Source organism: Ovis aries, chromosome 2 (genome assembly GCF_016772045.2).
Source record: "Ovis aries strain OAR_USU_Benz2616 breed Rambouillet chromosome 2, ARS-UI_Ramb_v3.0, whole genome shotgun sequence".
Taxonomy (NCBI): Eukaryota; Metazoa; Chordata; class Mammalia; order Artiodactyla; family Bovidae; genus Ovis; species Ovis aries.
This window is the reverse complement of record NC_056055.1, coordinates 113499371-113518411: the sequence shown is the minus strand read 5'-3', so window position 1 is coordinate 113518411 and position 19041 is coordinate 113499371. Positions and strand designations below refer to the sequence as shown.

The window sequence follows — 19041 nt, the reverse complement described above, 5'->3', positions numbered from 1 at the left end:
TTTACTGTATAGGAGTGGAGGAGATTTCTGTGCATTACTTTTGTATCATGCAACCTTATCAGAGTCATTGATTATACCTAGTAGCTTTCTGGTGTTATCTTTATGATTTCCTGTGTATAGTATCATATAATCTGCAAATAGTGACAGATTACATCTTCTTTTTCCAGCTTGGATTCCATTTTATTTTTTTATTCTCTGATGGCTATGGCTAGGACTTCTAAAACTATTATTGAATAGTAGTGGTGAGAGTGGTCATACTTGTTTTATCCCTCATCTTATTGGGAATGCTATCAGTTTTTCACCACTGAGAAAGATGTTTTCTGTGGATTTGTCATACATGACCCTTATTATATTGAGGTAGATTCTTCCTATACCCACTTTCTGGAGTTTATATATATACATATATATATGTGTATAACATATATAATGTGTATATATATATATATGTTACATATATATAAAACAAGTTGAATTTTGTCAAAAGCTTTTTCTGCATCTATTCAGATTATTACATGGTTTTTATTCTTCAATTTTTTACTGTGGTGTATCTCATTGATTGATTTACATATATTGAAGAATCCTGGTATTCCTGGAATAAATCCCATTTTTTCATGGTGTATGACCCTTTCAGTGTGTTGTTGGATTCTGTTTGCTAGTATTTTGTTGAGGCTTTTTGCATCCATGTTCATTAGTGAAATTGACTTGTAATTTTCTTTTTTGTGATATCTTTGTCTAGTTTTGTTAACTTGGTGATGGTGGCCTTGTAAAATGAGCTTGACAGTATTCCTTCCTTTGCAATTTTTTTGAAGAGTTAGAGAAGGATGAGTGTTAGCTGTTCTCTAAATGTTACAGAATTTGCCTGCAAAGCCATCATGTCCTGGACTTTCATTTTTTGGAAGATTTTTCATCATAGTTTTGATTTCATTACTTGTGGTTAATCTGTTCATATTTTCTATTTCCTTTGGTTCAGCCTTGGAAGGTTGTACTTTTCTAAGAATTTGTCCATTTTTCTAGGTTATCCATCTTAATGGCATATAGTTGCTTGTAGTAGTCTTAAATGATAATTTGTATTTCTGTGGAGTCAGTTGTAATTTCTCCTTTTTCATTTCTAATTTTATTGATTTGAATATTCTCCTTTTTTCTTGATGAGTCTGGCTAAAGGTTTATCAATATTGTTTTTGTTCCCACAGAACCAGCTTTTTGTTTCACTGATTTTAGTTATTGTTTTCTTCATTTCTATTTCATTTATTTTTCTCTGATCTTTGTGATATATTTCCTTCTACTAACTTTGGGTTTTGCTTGTTCTTTTTCTCTAGTTGCTTCATGTATAAGGCTAAATTGTTTATTTTTTTCCTTGTTTCTTGAGGTAGGATTACATTGTCACAAACTTCTCTCTTAAGACTGCTTTTGTTGCACCCCAAATGCTGAGCTGGAGGAAGCACAGGCTGGAATTGAGATTGCCAGGAGACATACCAATAACCTCAGATATGCAGAGGACACCACCATTATGGCAGAGAGTGAAGAAGAACTAAACAGCCTTTTGATAAAAGTGAAAGAGGACAGTGAAAAAGTTGATTTAAAGCTCAACATTCATAAAACTAAGATCATGGCATCTGGTCCCATCACTTCATGGCAAATAGATGGGGAAACAGCGGAAACAGTAGCTGACTTTATTTTTGGGGAGCTCCAAAATTACTGCATATGGAGACTGCAGCCATGAAATTAAAAGACGCTTACTTCTTGAAAGGAAAGTTATGCCAACCTAGACAGCATATTAAAAAGTAGAGATATCACTTTGTCAACAAAGGTTCGTCTAGTTAAGGCTGTGGTTTTTCCAGTAGTCATGTATGGATGTGAGAGTTGGACTGTAAAGAAAGCTGAGTGCTGGAGAATTGATGCTTTTGAACTGTGGTGTTGGAGAAGACTCTTGAGAGTCCCTTGGACTGCAAGGAGATCCAACCAGTCCATCCTAAAGGAAATCAGTCCTGGGTATTCATTGGAAGGACTGATGTTGAGGCTGAAAATCCAAAACTTTGGCCACCTGATGTGAAGAGCTGACTCCTTTGAAAAGACCCTGATGCTGGGAAAGATTGAGGGCAGGAGGAGAAGGGGAGAACAGAAGATGAGATGGTTGGATGGCATCACCAACTCAATGGACATGGGTTTGTGTGGACTCAAGGAGTTGGTGATGGACAGGGAGGCCTGGTGTGCTGCAGTTCATGGGGCCACAAAGAGTTGGACATGACTGAGTGACTGAACTGGTAGGTTTGGGGCCATGATGTTTTCAATATCATTTTTTGATAGATTTTTAAAATTTCTTGTTTGATTTCTTTAGTGATCTCTTGGTTATTTAATAGCATGTTGTTTAGCTTCCATGTTTTTTCTTGAAAAAAAATTTTTTTCCTTTAATTGATTTCTAATCTCATAGCATTGTTGTTGGAAAAGGTGGTTGATATGATTTCAGTTTTCTTAAATTTGCCATTGCTTGATTTGTGGCCCAAGCTGTGATCTATCCTGGAGAATGTTCCATGTGCTCTTGGGAAGAAAATGTATTTTACTGCTTTCTGGTGGAATGTCCTATAAATATCAACTAGGTCTATCTGGTCTAGTATGTCATTTAAACCTGTATTTCCACATTTATTTTCTGTATGGATGATCTATCCATTGGTATAAATGGGGTGTTACAGCCCCTCAGTATTGTCATGTTACTATTAATTTCCCCTTTTATAGCTATTATCATTTGCCTTATGTATTAAGGTGCTCTTATGTTGGATGCATAAATATTTATAATTTTTATATCTTCTTCTTGGATTGATCCCTTGATCATTACTCTCTTTTAATGGTTTTTATTTTAAAGTCTCATTTATTTGATATGAGTATTACTACTCCAGCTTTCTTTTGATTTCCACAGAATCTTTTTCTGTCCCCTCACTTTCAGTTTGTATATGTCTCTGGGTTTCAAATGAGTTTCTTGCAGAAAGCATATATGTGGGCCTTGTTTTTGTGTACATTAAGCCAGTCTGTGTCTTTTGGTTGGAACGTTTAATCCATTTACATTTAAGGTAATTTTGTGTATTTTAAATTTTATTTATTGTGCTGTTTATCACTGTTTGCTCTTTAGTTTTTCTAGGTCCTTGTTAAAATTTCTTGTATTTTCTGCATCTGTGCCTCCATTCTATTTCTGATATTTTGGATCATCTATACTATCGTTATTCTGAATATTTTTTCCGATAGGTTGCCTATCTTCTCCTCACTTATTTTATTTTGTAGGTGTTTTACCTTGCTCCTTTTTATGTGACATAGTTTTTGCTGTCTCATTTTTCTTGATGGATGAGGCTGTGCTTCTGTCTTACAGGTTGTTTTGTCTGAAGTGTCCAAAACTGGAATTTGCAAGCAGGTGGATGGAGTCAGGTCTTGGTACCTACATGAGGATCTCCACGGGACCTCACACTGATAAATATTCACTGGCACATGAAGTTCTCTGTTAGTCCAACAGCTTGTACTTGGTGATTCCTCCATAGAACCACAGGCCTGACCCCTGGCATGGTTACCAAGAGAACCATTCCCAGAAGTTTAATTTTGAGTGGAAATTGGTTTTCATCCAGATTTACTGGGGAATGGCCTCCTGTTCTCTACTCCGTGTGTAGACATCTCTGTATGGCCAAAAAAGGAACTTTAGAATGGAATACATATCAAGAACACCTATGTGCTGCTCTAAACTCTTATCTATTTCCATTTTATGTGATATTTTCCCCTTCTGAGTTAGTACTCTATTTCCTGTGCCAGTATATTTACCAAGAGACCAGGAGCAAAAACATGTGACTTCAACTTTAGTAGCTTTGAACCTCTGGTGCTGCTTTTTTTTTTGCAAGCCCCTCCAATATTAGGAGGTGAGGTGATATCCATAAACTCTAGACTCTTACTACACAGCAATTTGGCTTCTTAATGGCAGGAAATTGTGATTCCCTGTCTCTCTTGCTTCCTCTTTCCCTCTAACTACTTCTGCTTCTGTGACTCCTTTGTTCTTATTTCATTGAGTCTTTTCCAGGCACTGGAACTTAATCAGTAGGTCATTTCTAATTTATGGACCTTGTTTTTCCTCTTTCTATTCCCCTCCTTCCCTACCACATATTTTCTCATAATCTGTATCCTGTGCTTCCTCACTGGTTTCAGGTATCTTGCTCTGTCAATAGTAATGATAGCAGCTTCCTTCTCTGGCTTTGCCCTGTGTATTGTCCTTCTGCCAAGACCATTTGTGTTAGGCCAGAGAAAGGATAGGTGGGGTGCCTACCTTCTTCTTGAAACAGTTTCAGTTTTACAAGTTGTCTGACAGCTTTATATACAGTATGTTTTAGGATAACAAATATACTTCTCTTTTTTATTTAGGATTTTAACAAAATAGGGTTTGATTCTGATGAGCAAGTTTGTGTGTGTGTGTGAGCATTTATGTGTATGTATACCTATACAAATCTACATTATATATACAATTTTTATACTACCATTTAAAATAAAAGGATGTTTCTTAATAAAATGTCAAACTCTTGCCATTAAAAAAAAATTTCCTAGTACCTCCTCTTGTCAGTGTCCTTGCCCCTGTGGTGAGCTGCAGTCTACCAACACCTTCCCAGTAGTAGAAACTACTCTAAGTAGTTTCTGGGCCCACTGTGTGAGACCAACCTCTTGTGTGTTCCTCTCACTAGTGTCTGTTCCTGGAGCTGGTCCAGATCACACGTGTCCATGGAGACCAGCAGGGCATAAGCCTTCAAAAACATACCCACACAGGCTGGTGCAGGTGGAGGAAGACTTTGAGGGGGATGGCCCTCGGCCCAGCTGGACCCTTGGCCAGAGGAGCCCCTTCTGGAGTGGCACTTGGGCTGCCAGGACCCACGAGGCCAGAGGAGGCTTTACAGGGCCCACATGGCTGGAAGAAGCCTTGTCAGCCTTTATTTCTTCAAATACTTTTTCAGCTACATAGTATTTCTCATTTCCTTCTGGAATTTTGATTACATGAAGATTATACCTATTGTCATAGACCCACAGGTCTGAGGGTCTGTTAATTTTTTTTCCTGTTGTTTGTATTAGATAATTTCTATTGTTCTAACTCCCAGTTCAGTTGTTCTTTTCTCTTTCCTCCCCTTTGCTCTTGAACCCATCTATTGAATTTTTAAGTTTTGCTATTGTGCTTTTTAGTTCCATTTGGCTTTTCTTCGTTGAGGTTTTCTATTTCTTTGCTGAGATTTTCTATTTTTTCATTTGTTCCAATTGTGTCTGTTATTGCCTTTTGAAACATTTTCATTTTGCATTTTGGTTGTCTTAAAAATCATTGTCAGATAATTTCAACATCCCTATCATCTTGGTTCAGTTCAATTCAGTTGCTTAGTCATGTCCAACTCTTTAGGACTCCATGGACTGCAGCACACCAGGTGACCCTGTTCATCATCTTGGTATTATCATCTATTTTCTTTCAAGTTGATATTTTCTTGGTTGTCACTGTGACAGGTGATTTTGACAGAAACTTGCTCATTTTGAGTATTGTGAAGCTCCAATTCCTATTTAAACCTTCTGATTAGCTGGTTTCCTCTGATATCACTTCAGCAGAAGGGCTGGTACTGCCTCATTCCTGCCAGGTAAGATTAGAAATCCAAGTTCCCCAGTTAGCCTACCTTGGTATCAAGGTAGGGAAGGATTCCCTGCTATTTCTGGATGGTGGTGTGGGAGCTCCCTACTGAGCCCCTGCTGATACCTTCTTAGCTGGGATGGATTAGGCCACCTCATTATTGCTCCACATGTGGCCTCCAGGGACACAATTGTGAGGTGGCCTCGTTATTGCAGTGGTGAAAGTTCTGACTCTCCACTTGGCCTCCTCTGACACTGCAATAACAAGGGCAAAGAGTTTCCCTTATTGCAAGGTGGGACTGAAGTTCAGGTTCCCCATTCATGGTCTCCACCTACATGAGGGGGCATGTATACGGAAGAGGTTGGACTTCCTAGTACCCAGGACAGATGAATGTGCCATCTCTCTATGTGCTTTCTTAGACACCACTCCAGTGGGGATGGGAGACTGGTCTGCTTATTACAGCCTGGTGAGGGTGGGAGTTTAGGTTTACCACTTGGCCTTTGCTGTCTCATTGAATGTTGGTTTGCAGTGTTTGGCTACAGTAGTTATTGTCTAAAAGCTTTCTAACCTACTAGGCTGCTGCATTCATGTTTCTTTGGCTAGAGAGGACAGGCTTTTCTTAGGGCTTTTTTTGATCTACATCTGTTGGTATTTCTAGGTTGCTGACTTCTTCAGCACCTTGCCTGGGATATATGAGACATGATAAAAATCCAAGGACACAGTCTCACTGCTGTGTCATTTCCCGGGCCCCTAACTAACCTGTTTGCCCTCTTCTGCCCACCTTTCAGAGTTTCTTACTGAAATAAGAACAACTTCTTAGCAAATTGTTTTACACAAAATGTCAGATTTTTATTTGTACTTCATAGGAAGAAGAGGGAAAAATAGTTCTACTCTGTGTTCCTGGAAGCACAAATCCTCAGATGTAATTTTTTAGTGCTGACAATATGTTTGCATGCTGGCCTGAATGATTCAGGAGACAAGGAATAGAATTGTAACAAAGCAATTGAAGCAGGTGAGAGTGGGAGGTCTCCAGGGCACCTGGTAGGGCTGCAGGCAGGCATGTCCTTGGAAGGCTGGGTACTTTATTCTAATTGCTTCATTTTGTCAGTGTGGAACTTTTTTCTCTTGGAGACATTCCTTGCCCTTGCTGTGTTCTTCCCTGAATCTCAGTGTCTGGCTCTGGCTCAGGCTCTGTGGTCAGCAACTTTTTGCTGAGTTTGGCCAATAGGAGAGTCTGTTGAGGGATTGGGGAAGGGAAGAAAGGACAGGCCAGTACTTTGCTTTGTGCCACCCTGCTTTAGGAGGCATCTCTTCTGGGGCTCCAGCTCCTACCAGAAAGCCTCCCCTCCATGGTTCCTGCATTCATCTTCTCCCTCTGTCTCTCAGCCATGGTGGTGGAGGTCTCCTGCTGGTGCTAATCTCTGGCCTCTGGTTAGCTTTTCAGCATGTCCACCTCCTATGAAACCAGCTTCTGTGTTTATGTACACAGAACAGGTTTCCTTATTGGATCCTGGCTGACTCCCTCAGTGAGGAAAGGATGAGGCAAAGTCAGTGGCTGAGACTGGAAAAATGGGAAGATATATATGGGTTTGAGGAAGGAGATGGAGGAGAACAGGAGTGAAAATTGCCTTGGGAGATGCATTAAGATTGCTGGGAAGTGCTGAGCCCATTGAGAATCCTGCATGTGGAGGTCAGATAAGACCAACAGCAGGACCCAGGGTTCTCTATGGCCACATTCAGCCATTTAACTGGTGGCTCAAGGTGGGTGAGCCATGTTTGAGGTCTTGCCATGGGTGGCAGATAGACTCTGGGATGACCTCCATGATCCCCACTGCCTGGTATTCACACTCATGTGTGATGACCGCTTGCCCTTGACCTATAACTGGATTCCAAGCAGTGGAATATGGCAGAGGTGATGGATGGGCTGTTACTCCATGGCTGTAGGCAGCCTGTGGGAAGTAAATGTGGCCTCCAGTCAATAGCCAGCAAGAAGCTAGGTCCTCAGTCTTATAGCTACCAGGAAGTGAATTCTGCCAACTGAGTTATCTTGGAAGCTGATTCCTAACTGAATGACTCTTGAGTTCCAAAGCAGAAGATTGAACTAAGCCTTGTCCCTGACTCACTGAGATGCTGAGATTATAAATGTGTGTTGCTTTGAGCTACTATTATTATGGTAATTTATTAAGCAGTAATAGAAAACTCATATAACAGGCAAGCTTGACAGAATACAAGAGAAAGCAAGTAAAAGGAGGGTGTTTGCTGGACCACAAAATCTCAGTTGGGAAAGGGGAATGAGAACGTGGTGGTGTTGGCTGATGTGGAAGCAGGTAATTTTCCTGCTGGTGAAGCACTTAAGTAGCTGAGAGTCCAGGAAGTGGATGGTTAAGCCAAAAAATAGCAGCAAGTGTAGTCATGGAGGGGACGTGGTGGAAGAGAGAGTGAGAGACAGTGATCACAGCTAGGTCTCAGATCTTCAAAAAATGAAGAGACATGCCGGGAAGACAGTAGCCATGAGGTAAGGGTGGATGCTGTATTGCAATGGCGCCTGGAGTACTTTAGGGAGGAAAGAAGAAGGCAGTGGAGAGCTAAGAGGATAATTCTCTGAAGGGGAGCAAATGAGACCCAGTGTGTAATGAAATGTGGGCCCCTTGTTCAAACAATGGGAAAAATACCATTAATATTATTAAAATATACAGATTTTCTTTTCTTTCATAGTCTGTCAATTTTTCATGGTGTATTAAATTGCTACTTGATATTATGATTCTAAAGAAAAATTAAACGTAAATTTTTAGCATAAATTTTATTGTTCATCTTTATATTGTACAGCACCAGTTTAAAATACAAATGTGAGAGTTTTTAACTTGTAGAGGGAATCACAAAAGTTGCATAATTTGTATTTTCTGACTTTAATGTGCATATGGAGTTTGTTTTTACCAGACAAGGAAACATTGTGTCAAACTAACTCTAACATTTTTATTTTGCCTTTTGCTACAAGTACATTCTATCAACATTTTCTGACTTCTGCTTACTGATGAGTAAGTCATCTTGTCAATGTAAATAGTGGGTGAAAGCAGGGAAATAATAGCAATAAGAAGATACTAAAACTTCCATGGTTATTTGGGTTTCTTCAAAAGTTGTTGCCTTTCTGTACTTGTAAATTTTTGTTCCACTAGAATGTATGGACTCTTGGGCTGTCAACACTCCACTTACTCAGTTTTAGACAAAGCACACTTACTTTATACTTGCTTGGAACTCCCACACATCCTGGGTCCTCCAGAATTTGTGATCATAGGGCATTGCAAGCCTCTGTGAATTGAATGACAAGGAGTGGTGGACCCATGAATTGCTCTCATTCCACCTACAGGTGTGTACATTGCTTCCCAGTGCTGCAAATCCTATTCAACAATAGCTCACAGTGATTTTGGCTTCAAAGTGTCAATTAAAAATATGCATAATTTGAGAGCTGCAAGTTAAGTTTTATTTGGAGCAGAAAGAGAACTACAGCCCAGGAGACAAAAACTCAGAGAGCTCTGAGAGACTGCTCCAAAGAGGCAGCCAGGGAAGGTCAGTATATAAGATTTTGGAGAAGACAGAATTCACTTTCTCAAAGGGAACGTGTACGCCAGTGTTTTCTGGCCCTCTGTCAGACAAGGGAGGTGGGCACTCTGCTCCTTTCTCTCAGGGAACCCTGCAGGCCCCAAGGAGTGTTCCTGGTCATTGCTCACAGTGAACTTATTCTGTGTAGAAAACTTCCTGGGTACCAAGCCTTGTGTTGAGAACTTTAGGAGTCTTTGTCTCTCTTGAGCCCCTTAATGGCCCAGTGAGGTCGATGCCAGTAAGCTCCATTTATAAGAGAAGGAAATGGCGATCCACTCCAGTATTTTTGCCTGGAGAATCCCATGGACGGAGGAGCCTGGCAGGCTACTCATGGGGTTGCAAGAGTTGGACATGACTTAGTGACTAAACCACCCCCACCACCACCACCACCAAGTGCTTACTTTACAAAAGGTTTCTGTTAGTCCTGAGTATAAGATGAGTGCACAGGAAAGAGAGCAAGCGAGCTGGGCAGTCAGGCAAGAAAAGGGAGGTTTATTAGAGGGAAAAGAGCAGGTGACTGGCCCTTAAGGAGAGCCGGCATTCTCCCTTTTGATGTGATGGAGTCCTTCTTATACCCCACCAACGAAAAATTCTCTGAAGGGATGGTCATGTAGCTGGAAGTCTGGAATCTGGTGGTCTCACAGCTTTGAGAAGATAGGAGCCAGTGAGATAACAGCATGCCATTTGGGCAATTTGGTCAGTCTCACAGATCACTGTGATTTATTCTTTGTTTGTGAGGTCTACATAACAAGCCATCTTATCAATGAGACCCCATGTGGGCCCTATCAACGAGGAGCTGATGTTCCCTGTGAAGGGATTTAGTGATTTTCTAGCTATGAAGAGATACAAGGATTGGGATCATGAAATCCGTTCCTGAAAATAACTAATTTTCTAAATACCTATTCTACCAGATCCCCTGGAACACAGAGTGCCTCACTCCACCCTGAACTCTCTCAGGGGGTGTTGAAGGTCAAAAGCTACAGGGTTCAATCTCTGCAGAGGCAGATGACAAATGCCTTGTTCAGTCACTAGCAAATGTTCTCAGCAAGTGCCAATTTGTAGTGGACAGGCAAGTACCAATTTGTAGTTGACAAGAGCAACCTTTGATAGCAAACCGTTCTGCTTCCAACCACAGGTAATTGTGGGGTTGAGGGATGCTGCCAACTATTATATAAACAAGTAGAATGATAAAAGGTTAAAACATAATCCCCAAAGTAAGACACCATAACCTTGCAAGTATAGTGATTTTTCTCATTTTTATAGTAGGAATTATTGATTCCAGATGCATGTAGCAGTAAGCAGCAGCTTGCAGCAAGAAGCAGCAAGTGGTAGCTGGAAGCAGGGTCTTAGTTTCCTAGTCTGGGAGTCCTTACCACTGGACCATAGGAGCCAGCAGTTAGGGCTAAGGTCCCTAATCTTGCTTGCCCAGTCAAGAACTAATTCAGGTGAGGAGGCAGAAGATAAAGAGTAAAGTAAAAAGTTTATTGAAAAGAAAAGTGCATGAGGAAATGTGCATGGGCAAACTCAAAAGAGTCACACCCTTGGGAAATTTGAATCCTTTGTAAACAGGTAGTTCTCTGGGTCTTTGTCTTCACTCAGGCCAATCACCTTGCTTTGTTCCCCTTGGTTAATTTGTCGAAGGACTCTCCGCTGGGGCACACCCCAGCCAAGATGGGTCTCGAAGTGAAGGCTTCTGGGAGGAGCAAGACTCATTATGGCCTGGAATTAATCCTCTGACTTTTGACTCCTAGGAGCCTTTTACATGTGTAGTGTCTCCCTTATCAGACAGGGTTGTCCTTGCCATGATTATTCCCTTGAGGTAAGACTGACTATTTACCCTGTTTTTTGGTTGGCTCTAACTTCCACAACTGGAGACCATCTATCTCTTATCTCAAGAAATGCAAAGAGGAGGCTGGCTAATTGTAAATTCCTCAACTGAAGCCCACCTGTGTTTTAACTCAAGAATGCAAGCAGAAGGGTCGCTATAAATTTCTAACCTGGAGACCTTCTATTTCCTACTTCATTATTGTTTTCTTACTGCAAGTGTATTAATTTGCTAGATGGGAAAATTGTTAAAGTCACATCCTAGATGAAGACAAAGAAGAAAGCCGTAATCATCTGTATCTCTATCACACAGAAGTAGCCATACTTTGGAGGCTATGACCTTCTGGTCTTCTGTCTTATGTATATTTTGCTGCTGCTGCTGCTAAGTCACTTCAGTTGTGTCCGATTCTGTGTGACCCCATAGATGGCAGCCCACCAGTCTCCCCCGTCCCTGAGATTCTCCAGGCAAGAACACTGGAGTGGGTTGCCATTTCCTTCTCCAATGCATGAAAGTGAAAAGTGAAAGGGAAGTCGCTCAGTTGTGTCTGACCCTCAGCGACCCCATGAACTGCAGCCTACCAGGCTCCTCCGTCCATGGGATTTTCCAGGTAAGAGTACTGGAGTGTATATTCTAGGTTTTACGAAGTCCAAGCTCCCTCTGCTTGCCGCATGATGGGCCAGTAATTACAAGCAAGATGTTAAGACAAGGAAGACACTTTATTCAGGGAGCCAGCTGACTGGGAAGATGGCAGGCTCGTGACTCAAAATAACCAACTTGTTGGGGTCTGGGTGCCAGGTTCTTTTGTAGAGTCAGAGAGAAAGAAGCAATGAGGAAATAAAGTTGAAAGGCAGAATAAAGAGGGAAAGGCAGTGGGGAAGTAAAGTGAAAGGGTATTCAATCTTACAAAACATCTCTAGGGGAGAGGTGTTCAGTTCAGTTCAGTTCAGTTCAGTTGCTAAGTTGCGTCCAACTCTTTGCGACCCCATGAATCACAGCACGCCAGGCTTCCCTGTCCATCTCCAACTCCCGGAGTTCACTCAGACTCATGTCCATCGAGTCCGTGATGCCATCCAGCCATCTCATCCTCTGTCGTCCCCTTCTCCTCCTGCCCCCAATCCCTCCCAGCATCAGAGCCTTTTCCAATGAGTCAACTCTTCGCATGAGGTGGCCAAAGTACTGGAGTTTCAGTTTTAGCATCAGTCCTTCCAAAGAAATCCCAGGGCTGATCTCCTTCAGAATGGACTGGTTGGATCACCGTGCAGTCCAAGGGACTCTCAAGAGTCTTCTCCAGCACCACAGTTCAAAAGCATCAATTCTTCAGCGCTCAGCCTTCTTCACAGTCCAACTCTCACATCCATACATGACCAAAGGAAAACCATAGCCTTGACCAGATGGACCTTAGTCGGCAAAGTAATGTCTCTGCTTTTGAATATACTATCTAGGTTGGTCATAACTTTTCTTCCAAGGAGTAAGCGTCTTTTAATTTCATGGCTGCAATCACCATCTGCAGTGATTTTGGAGCCCCCACAAATAAAGTCTGACACTGTTTCCACTGTTTCCCCATCCATTTCCCATGAAGTGGTGGGACCGGATGCCATGATCTTTGTTTTCTGAATGTTGAGCTTGAAGACAACTTTTTCACTCTCCTCTTTCACTTTCATCAAGAGGCTTTTTAGTTCCTCTTCACTTTCTGCCATAAGGGTGGTGTCATCTGCATATCTGAGATGATTGATACTTCTCCTGGCAATCTTGATTCCAGCTTGTGTTTCTTCCAGCCCAGCGTTTCTCATGATGTATTCTGCATATAAATTAAAGAAGCAGGGTGACAATATACAGCCTTGACGTACTCCTTTTCCTATTTGGAACCAGTCTGTTGTTCCATGTCCAGTTCTAACTGTTGCTTCCTGGCCTGCATACAGATTTCTCAAGGGGCAGGTCAGGTGGTCTGGTATTCCCATCTCTTTCAGAATTTTCCACAGTTTATTGTGATCCACACAGTCAAATGCTTTGGCATAGTCAATAAAGCGGAAAGAGATGTTTTTCTGGAACTCTCTTGCCTTTTCCATGATCCAGCGGATGTTGGCAATTTGATCTCTGGTTCCTCTGCCTTTTCTAAAACCAGCTTGAACATCATGAAATTCATGGTTCATGTATTGCTGAAGCCTGGCTTGGAGAATTTTGAGCATTACTTTACTAGTGTGTGAGATGAGTGCAATTATGCGGTAGTTTGAGCATTCTTTGGCATTACCTTTCTTTGGGATTGGAACGAAAACTGACCTTTTCCAGTCCTGTGGCCACTGCTGAGTTTTCCCAATTTGCTGGCATATTGAGTGCAGCATTTTCAAAGCATCATCTTTCAGGATTTGAAATAGCTCCACTGGAATTCCATCCCCTCCACTAGCTTTGTTCGTAGTGATGCTTTCTAAGGCCCACTTGACTTCACATTCCAGGATGTCTGGCTCTAGGTGAGTGATCACACCATCGTGATTATCTGGGTCGTGAAGATCTTTTTTGTAAGTTCTTCTATGTATTCTTGCCACCTCTTCTTAATATCTTCTGCTTCTGTTAGGTCCATACCATTTCTGTCCTTTATCAAGCCCGTCTTTACATGAAATGTTCCCTTGGTATCTCTAATTTTCTTGTAGAGCTCTCTAGTCTTACCCATTCTGTTCTTTTCCTCTATTTCTCTGCATTGATCGCTGAAGAAGGCTTTCTTATCTCTTCTTTCTATTCTTTGGAACTCTGCATTCAGATGCTTATATCTTTCCTTTTCTCCTTTGTTTTTCACCTCTCTTCTATTCACAGCTATTTGTAAGGCCTTCCCAGACAGCCATTTTGCTTTTTTGCATTTCTTTTTTTTCACATTAAAAACAAATTTTATTTTTAATTTATTTTGCTTTACAATACTGTATTGGTTTTGCCATACATTGACATGAATCAGCCACGGGTGTACATGAGTTGATCCCTGTCTTCTGTACAATGTCACGAACCTCATTCCATAGTTCATCAGGCACTCTATTTATCAGATCCAGGCCCTTAAATCTATTTCTCACTTCCACTGTATAATCATAAAGGATTTGATTTAGGTCATACCTGAATGGTCTAGTGGTTTTCCCTACTTTCTTCAGTTTCAGTCTGAATTTGGTAATAAGGAGTTCATGATCTGAGCCACAGTCAGCTCTGGTCTTGTTTTTGTTGACTGTATAGAGCTTCTCCATCTTTGGCTGCAAAGAATATAATCAATCTGATTTTGGTGTTGACCATCTGGTGATATCCATGTGTAGAGTCTTCTCTTGTGTTGTTGGAAGAGGGTGTTTGCTATGACCAGTGCATCTTCTTGGCAAAACTCTATTAGTCTTTGCCCTGCTTCATTCTGTATTCCAAGGCCAACTTTGCCTGTTACTCCAGGTGTTTCTTGACTTCCTACTTTTGCATTCCAGTCCCCTATAATGAAAAGGACATCTTTTATTGGTGTTAGTTCTAAAAGGTCTTGTAGGTCTTCATAGAACCATACAACTTCAGCTTCTTCAGCATTATGGTTGGGCCATAGACTTGGATTACTGTGAAATTGAATGATTTGCCTTGGAAACGAACAGAGATCATTCTGTCGTTTTTGAGATTGCATCCAAGTACTGCATTTCGGACTCTTTTGTTGACCATGCTGGCTACTCCATTTCTTCTGAGGGATTCCTGCCCGCAGTAGTAGATGTAATGGTCATCTGAGTTAAATTCACCCATTCCAGTCCATTTTAGTTCACTGATTCCTAGAATGTCAACGTTCACCCTTGCTATCTCTTGTTTGACCTTTTCCAAAATGCCTTGATTCATGGACCTGGCATTCCAGGTTCCTATGCAATATTGCTCTTTACAGCATCAGATCTTGCTTCTATCACCAGTCACACCCACAATTGGGTATTGTTTTTGCTTTGGCTCCATCCCTTCATTCTTTCTGGAGTTATTTCTCCACTGATCTCCAGTAGCATATTGGGCACCTACTGACCTGGGGAGTTTCTCTTTCAGTATCCTATCATTTTGCCTTTTCATACTGTTCATGGGGTTCTCAAGGCAAGAATAGTGAAGTGGTTTGCCATTCCCTTCTCCAGTAGAGCACATTCTGTCAGACCTCTCCACCATGACCCCTCTGTCTTGGGTTGCCCCGTTGGCATGGCTTAGTTTCATTGAGTTAGACAAGGCTGTGGTCCTAATGTGATTAGCTTGACTAGTTTCTGTGAGTGTGGTTTCAGTGTGTCTGCCCTCTGATGCCCTCTGGCAACACGTACCTTCTTCCTTGGGTTTCTCTTACCTTGGGCGTGGGGTATCTCTTCGTGGCTGCTCCAGCAAAGCGCAGCTGCTCCTCCTTACCCTGGACTAAGGGTATCTCCTCATTGCTGCCCTTCCTGACCTTTAACATGGGATAGCTCCTCTAGGCTCTCCTGCGCCCGTGCGGTCACCACTCCTTGGATGTGGGGTTGTTCCTCCTGGCCGCTGCCCCTGACCTCGGGTGTGGGGTAACGCCTCTTGGCCACCGCCCCTGACCTCAGGCGTGGGGTAACTCCTCTTGGCCACCGCCCTTCAGGCGTGGGGTCATCCTGGCTTCTGCCCCTGACCTTGGACGTGGGGTAGCTCCTCTCAGCTGTGCTGAGTGTGCCGGTCACAGCCACCCATGCTTAGGGGAGAGGAAGGGGTGTGTTAATCTCCTATTCACAGTTGAGCAGGGACAGATTGTCTCTCATGAGCTGAACAAAGGCACTTTAGTTTACAGTCAGGCAGGGTTCTTTGAGGCAAACCATTATTTATGATTATAATAACAAAAGCAATGAAAAGCAAGTCAAAGAAAATTTCCAAAGTGGAGTCAGAATTGGCTTCCTCTCTGCAACATTTTTATTGCAAGAGATATATCCCATTGTACCAGTGGTGTTTACCACATTTTAAACATTTCCCATTAACAATATCTTTAGATATTTAGATGTTTATTTTTGAATAGTGTTTTATACTGTGAAAGTATCACAATTTACCCTAATTAATACTTTGTTGTTGAATAGTTAGGTCACTGCTAGTGTGAAATATGCTAAAATATTCATCCTTGGAGATGAGCATACATTGGAATATAATATTAGATATTAGAATGCTGAAACATGATAAAGTCCTTGTTATAAGAGGTCTTTTTACTATACCATTCAGTAGTATAAATTACTCAAGGTGCAAATGATATTCCCAGTTTGCTTTTTATCAACAGCAGTTTCTTTCTGTTTGACCCCAGTGAGAGGAGTGGCAACGGAAACATGCACCTAGAGAACAAAGATGGCAGGCTAACCTCTGGCATGCTGGAGATGGAGCTACATCAGACATCTGCTCCCACGAGTGCTGGCCTGGGAGGATCAGGGTTGGTGGAACTCAACACCAGCAACCACAGGCCACAGCAAGGAGTTGGCAAGGCAGATTCCCTGAGCCCCTACCACAATGGGGCTGCTGGGCAGAGCTGCTGGGCTCCTGTGGATCAGGATTTTGGCTCATGCCTCAAGGAACGGTGGTGAGTTTAAAACAGTTTTACCTTATGAATGTGGAATTCACAAATACTGGATTTCCATGAACATAGTTCCTTTACATTTTTTTTTTTTTTTGTGGGAAAAATTTCCAGATATTCTGCAGGACTCTTTCCAGCACTAGATCACTTTCCTGGCCCGTTTTGAATGAATGCTGTTTCTAAAATGTGGCTAATGTAAATCCAAAAGGTAACAAAGATAGAAATCAGATTGGCCTCATCAACTGTGTACAAACTGGTTAGTTTTTCTTAGAGCTATTAAAATTAGGATATAGATACACAGGAAAGAAGAGTGTGTTAGTTATCTAGTGTCAGATAACGTGTTAGTCACTCAGTCGTGTCTGACTCTTTGCAACCCCATGAACTATAGCCCGCCAGGCTTCTCTGCCCATGGAATTCTCCAGGCAAGAATACTGGAGTGGGTTGCCATTCCCTTCTCCTGGGGATGTCCCCGACCCAGGAACTGAAACTGGGTCTACATATTCCAAAATTCAGCATCTTAAAATGACATGTTTGTTTCCTTACAGTTTTGTGAGTCAGAAATCAGCATTGCTTAGCTGGATCCTCCACCTAAGGGTCTTTCACAGGCTGAGAACAAGTTGTCAGCAGAGGCTGACTGTCGTTCAAGTGGGTCGGGTCTGCTTCCAAACTCGTCATTGTTGGCTGGACTTAGTTCTTCCTGGGCAGATGGTCTAAGGTCTAAGTCTCAGTCCCTTGCCAGGTGGCCTGCTCCATCAAGGCTAGCATGAGAGACAGTCCTTTGTAACCTAATCATAGAAGTAACTCCCCATCACTCTTACTGTGTTCTGTTTGTTAGGATGAGTCACTAGGTTGTACCCACAATGTAGGGGATGGGATCACACACGGACGTGAACACCTGGAGTAGATTATTGAGGGCATGGCAGACAAAGGTTGCCTGTCACAAAAGTGGATGAATCTGCTTGCCAACACAGAAGACACAAGAGACATGAATTTGATCCCTGGGTCAGGAAGATCCCCTGGTATAGGAAATGGCAACCCACTCTGGTGCTCTTTTCTGGAAAATTCCATGGACAGAGGAACCTGGTGGGATACAGTCCATTGGACTGCAGACAGTTGGACACAACTGAGTGCACACGCACACACACACACACACACACACACATTTTTAGTTTAGTTTAATAAAACATATTCCATACTGTTTTTCACAATGGCTCCATCATTCTACATTCCCACCAACAGTGTATGAGGGTTCCCTTTTCTCCACATCCTTACCAACAATTGATATTTGTAGACTTTTGATGACAGCCATTCTGACAAGCCTGAGATGATATCTCATTTTGTGGTTTTGACTTGCATTTCCCTGATGATGAGTGATGTTGAGCATCTTTTCACATGTCTGTTGGGCATCTGTATATCTTCTTTGGAAAATTATCTATTCAGGTACTCTGCTCATTTTTCAATCAGATTGTTTGCTTTTTTGATGTTGAGCTGTGTGAATTCTTTTTATATTTTGGATATTAACTCCTTTTTGGATCTATTATTTGCAAATATCTTCTCCCATTAAGTAGGTGGCCTTTTTGTTTTGTTGATAGATTCTTTCACTGTGCAAAAGCTTTGATGTGTACATTTATTTTTACTTTGTTTCCCTTGTCTGAGAAGACATATCCCCCAAAATATTGCCAAGACAGATGTCAATGAGCATACTGCCTATGCTTTCTTCTATAATTTTATGATTTCAGGCCCTGCACTTAGTCTTTAATTCATTTTATTTTATTTTATTTTTTTCCGAAAATGGCTTGAATGTTTATTTTTTTTTTCACTTTTATTTTATTTTTTATTTTTTTTTATTTTTAGTTTTTTATTTTTTAAATTTTAAAATCTTTAATTCTTACATGCATTCTTTAATTCATTTTAAGTTTTTGTTGTTGTTGTTGTTTTTGTGCTAGGTATGAGGAAGTAGTCTAGTTCGATTTTTTTTTTTTTTGCTTGTAGAGGTACAGTTTTGCCACTATTATTTATTGAAGAGGTTATCTTTTCCCCATTGTATACCCTTGCCTCTTTTATAATAGATTAATTGCCCATTTGAGTGTGGGTTCATTTCTGAGCTTTTCATTTCTTCTGTTTGATTGAGCTATGTATCTTGTGTGTGTGTGTGTGTGTGTGTGTGTGTGTGTGTGTGTGTGTGTGCTAGTACCATGCTGTTTTGATTTTTGTAGGTTTGTAGTATAGTTTGAAGCCAAGAAGTGTGATACACCAGTTTTGCTCTTTTTAAAGTTTGTTTTGGCTATTGAGGGGTTTTTATGTTTCCATCCAAATTTTAGATGGGATTCTATGGGAAATGCTATTGGCATTTTGATAGGTCTTACATTGAATCTGTAGATTGCCTTGGGTAGTATTAACATTAATACTTGGGTCATTTTAGCAATATTAATTCTTCCAATCCATAAGCACGATATATCTTTCCATTTGTTTGTGTCA

The 19041-nt window shown here is 41.3% G+C and overlaps 1 protein-coding gene across 3 annotated transcripts in view; it reads left to right on the top strand.

Moving 5' to 3' along the window:
• OCA2 (OCA2 melanosomal transmembrane protein) overlaps window positions 1-19041 on the top strand; it is a 339669-nt gene that overhangs the window by 37304 nt on the left and 283324 nt on the right. For 2 of the 3 annotated variants that reach the window (XR_009599263.1, XM_060409587.1), the window contains exons 2-3: window positions 11463-11646; window positions 16300-16569. Coding sequence is in view for 2 of the 3 variants with exons in the window: in XM_060409587.1 (XP_060265570.1) it covers window positions 11633-11646; window positions 16300-16569 (284 nt within the window). In the remaining variant the exon portion in view is untranslated. The remainder of the gene's footprint in view (window positions 1-11462; window positions 11647-16299; window positions 16570-19041) is intronic. The other variant, XM_004004469.5, reaches the window with a different exon arrangement.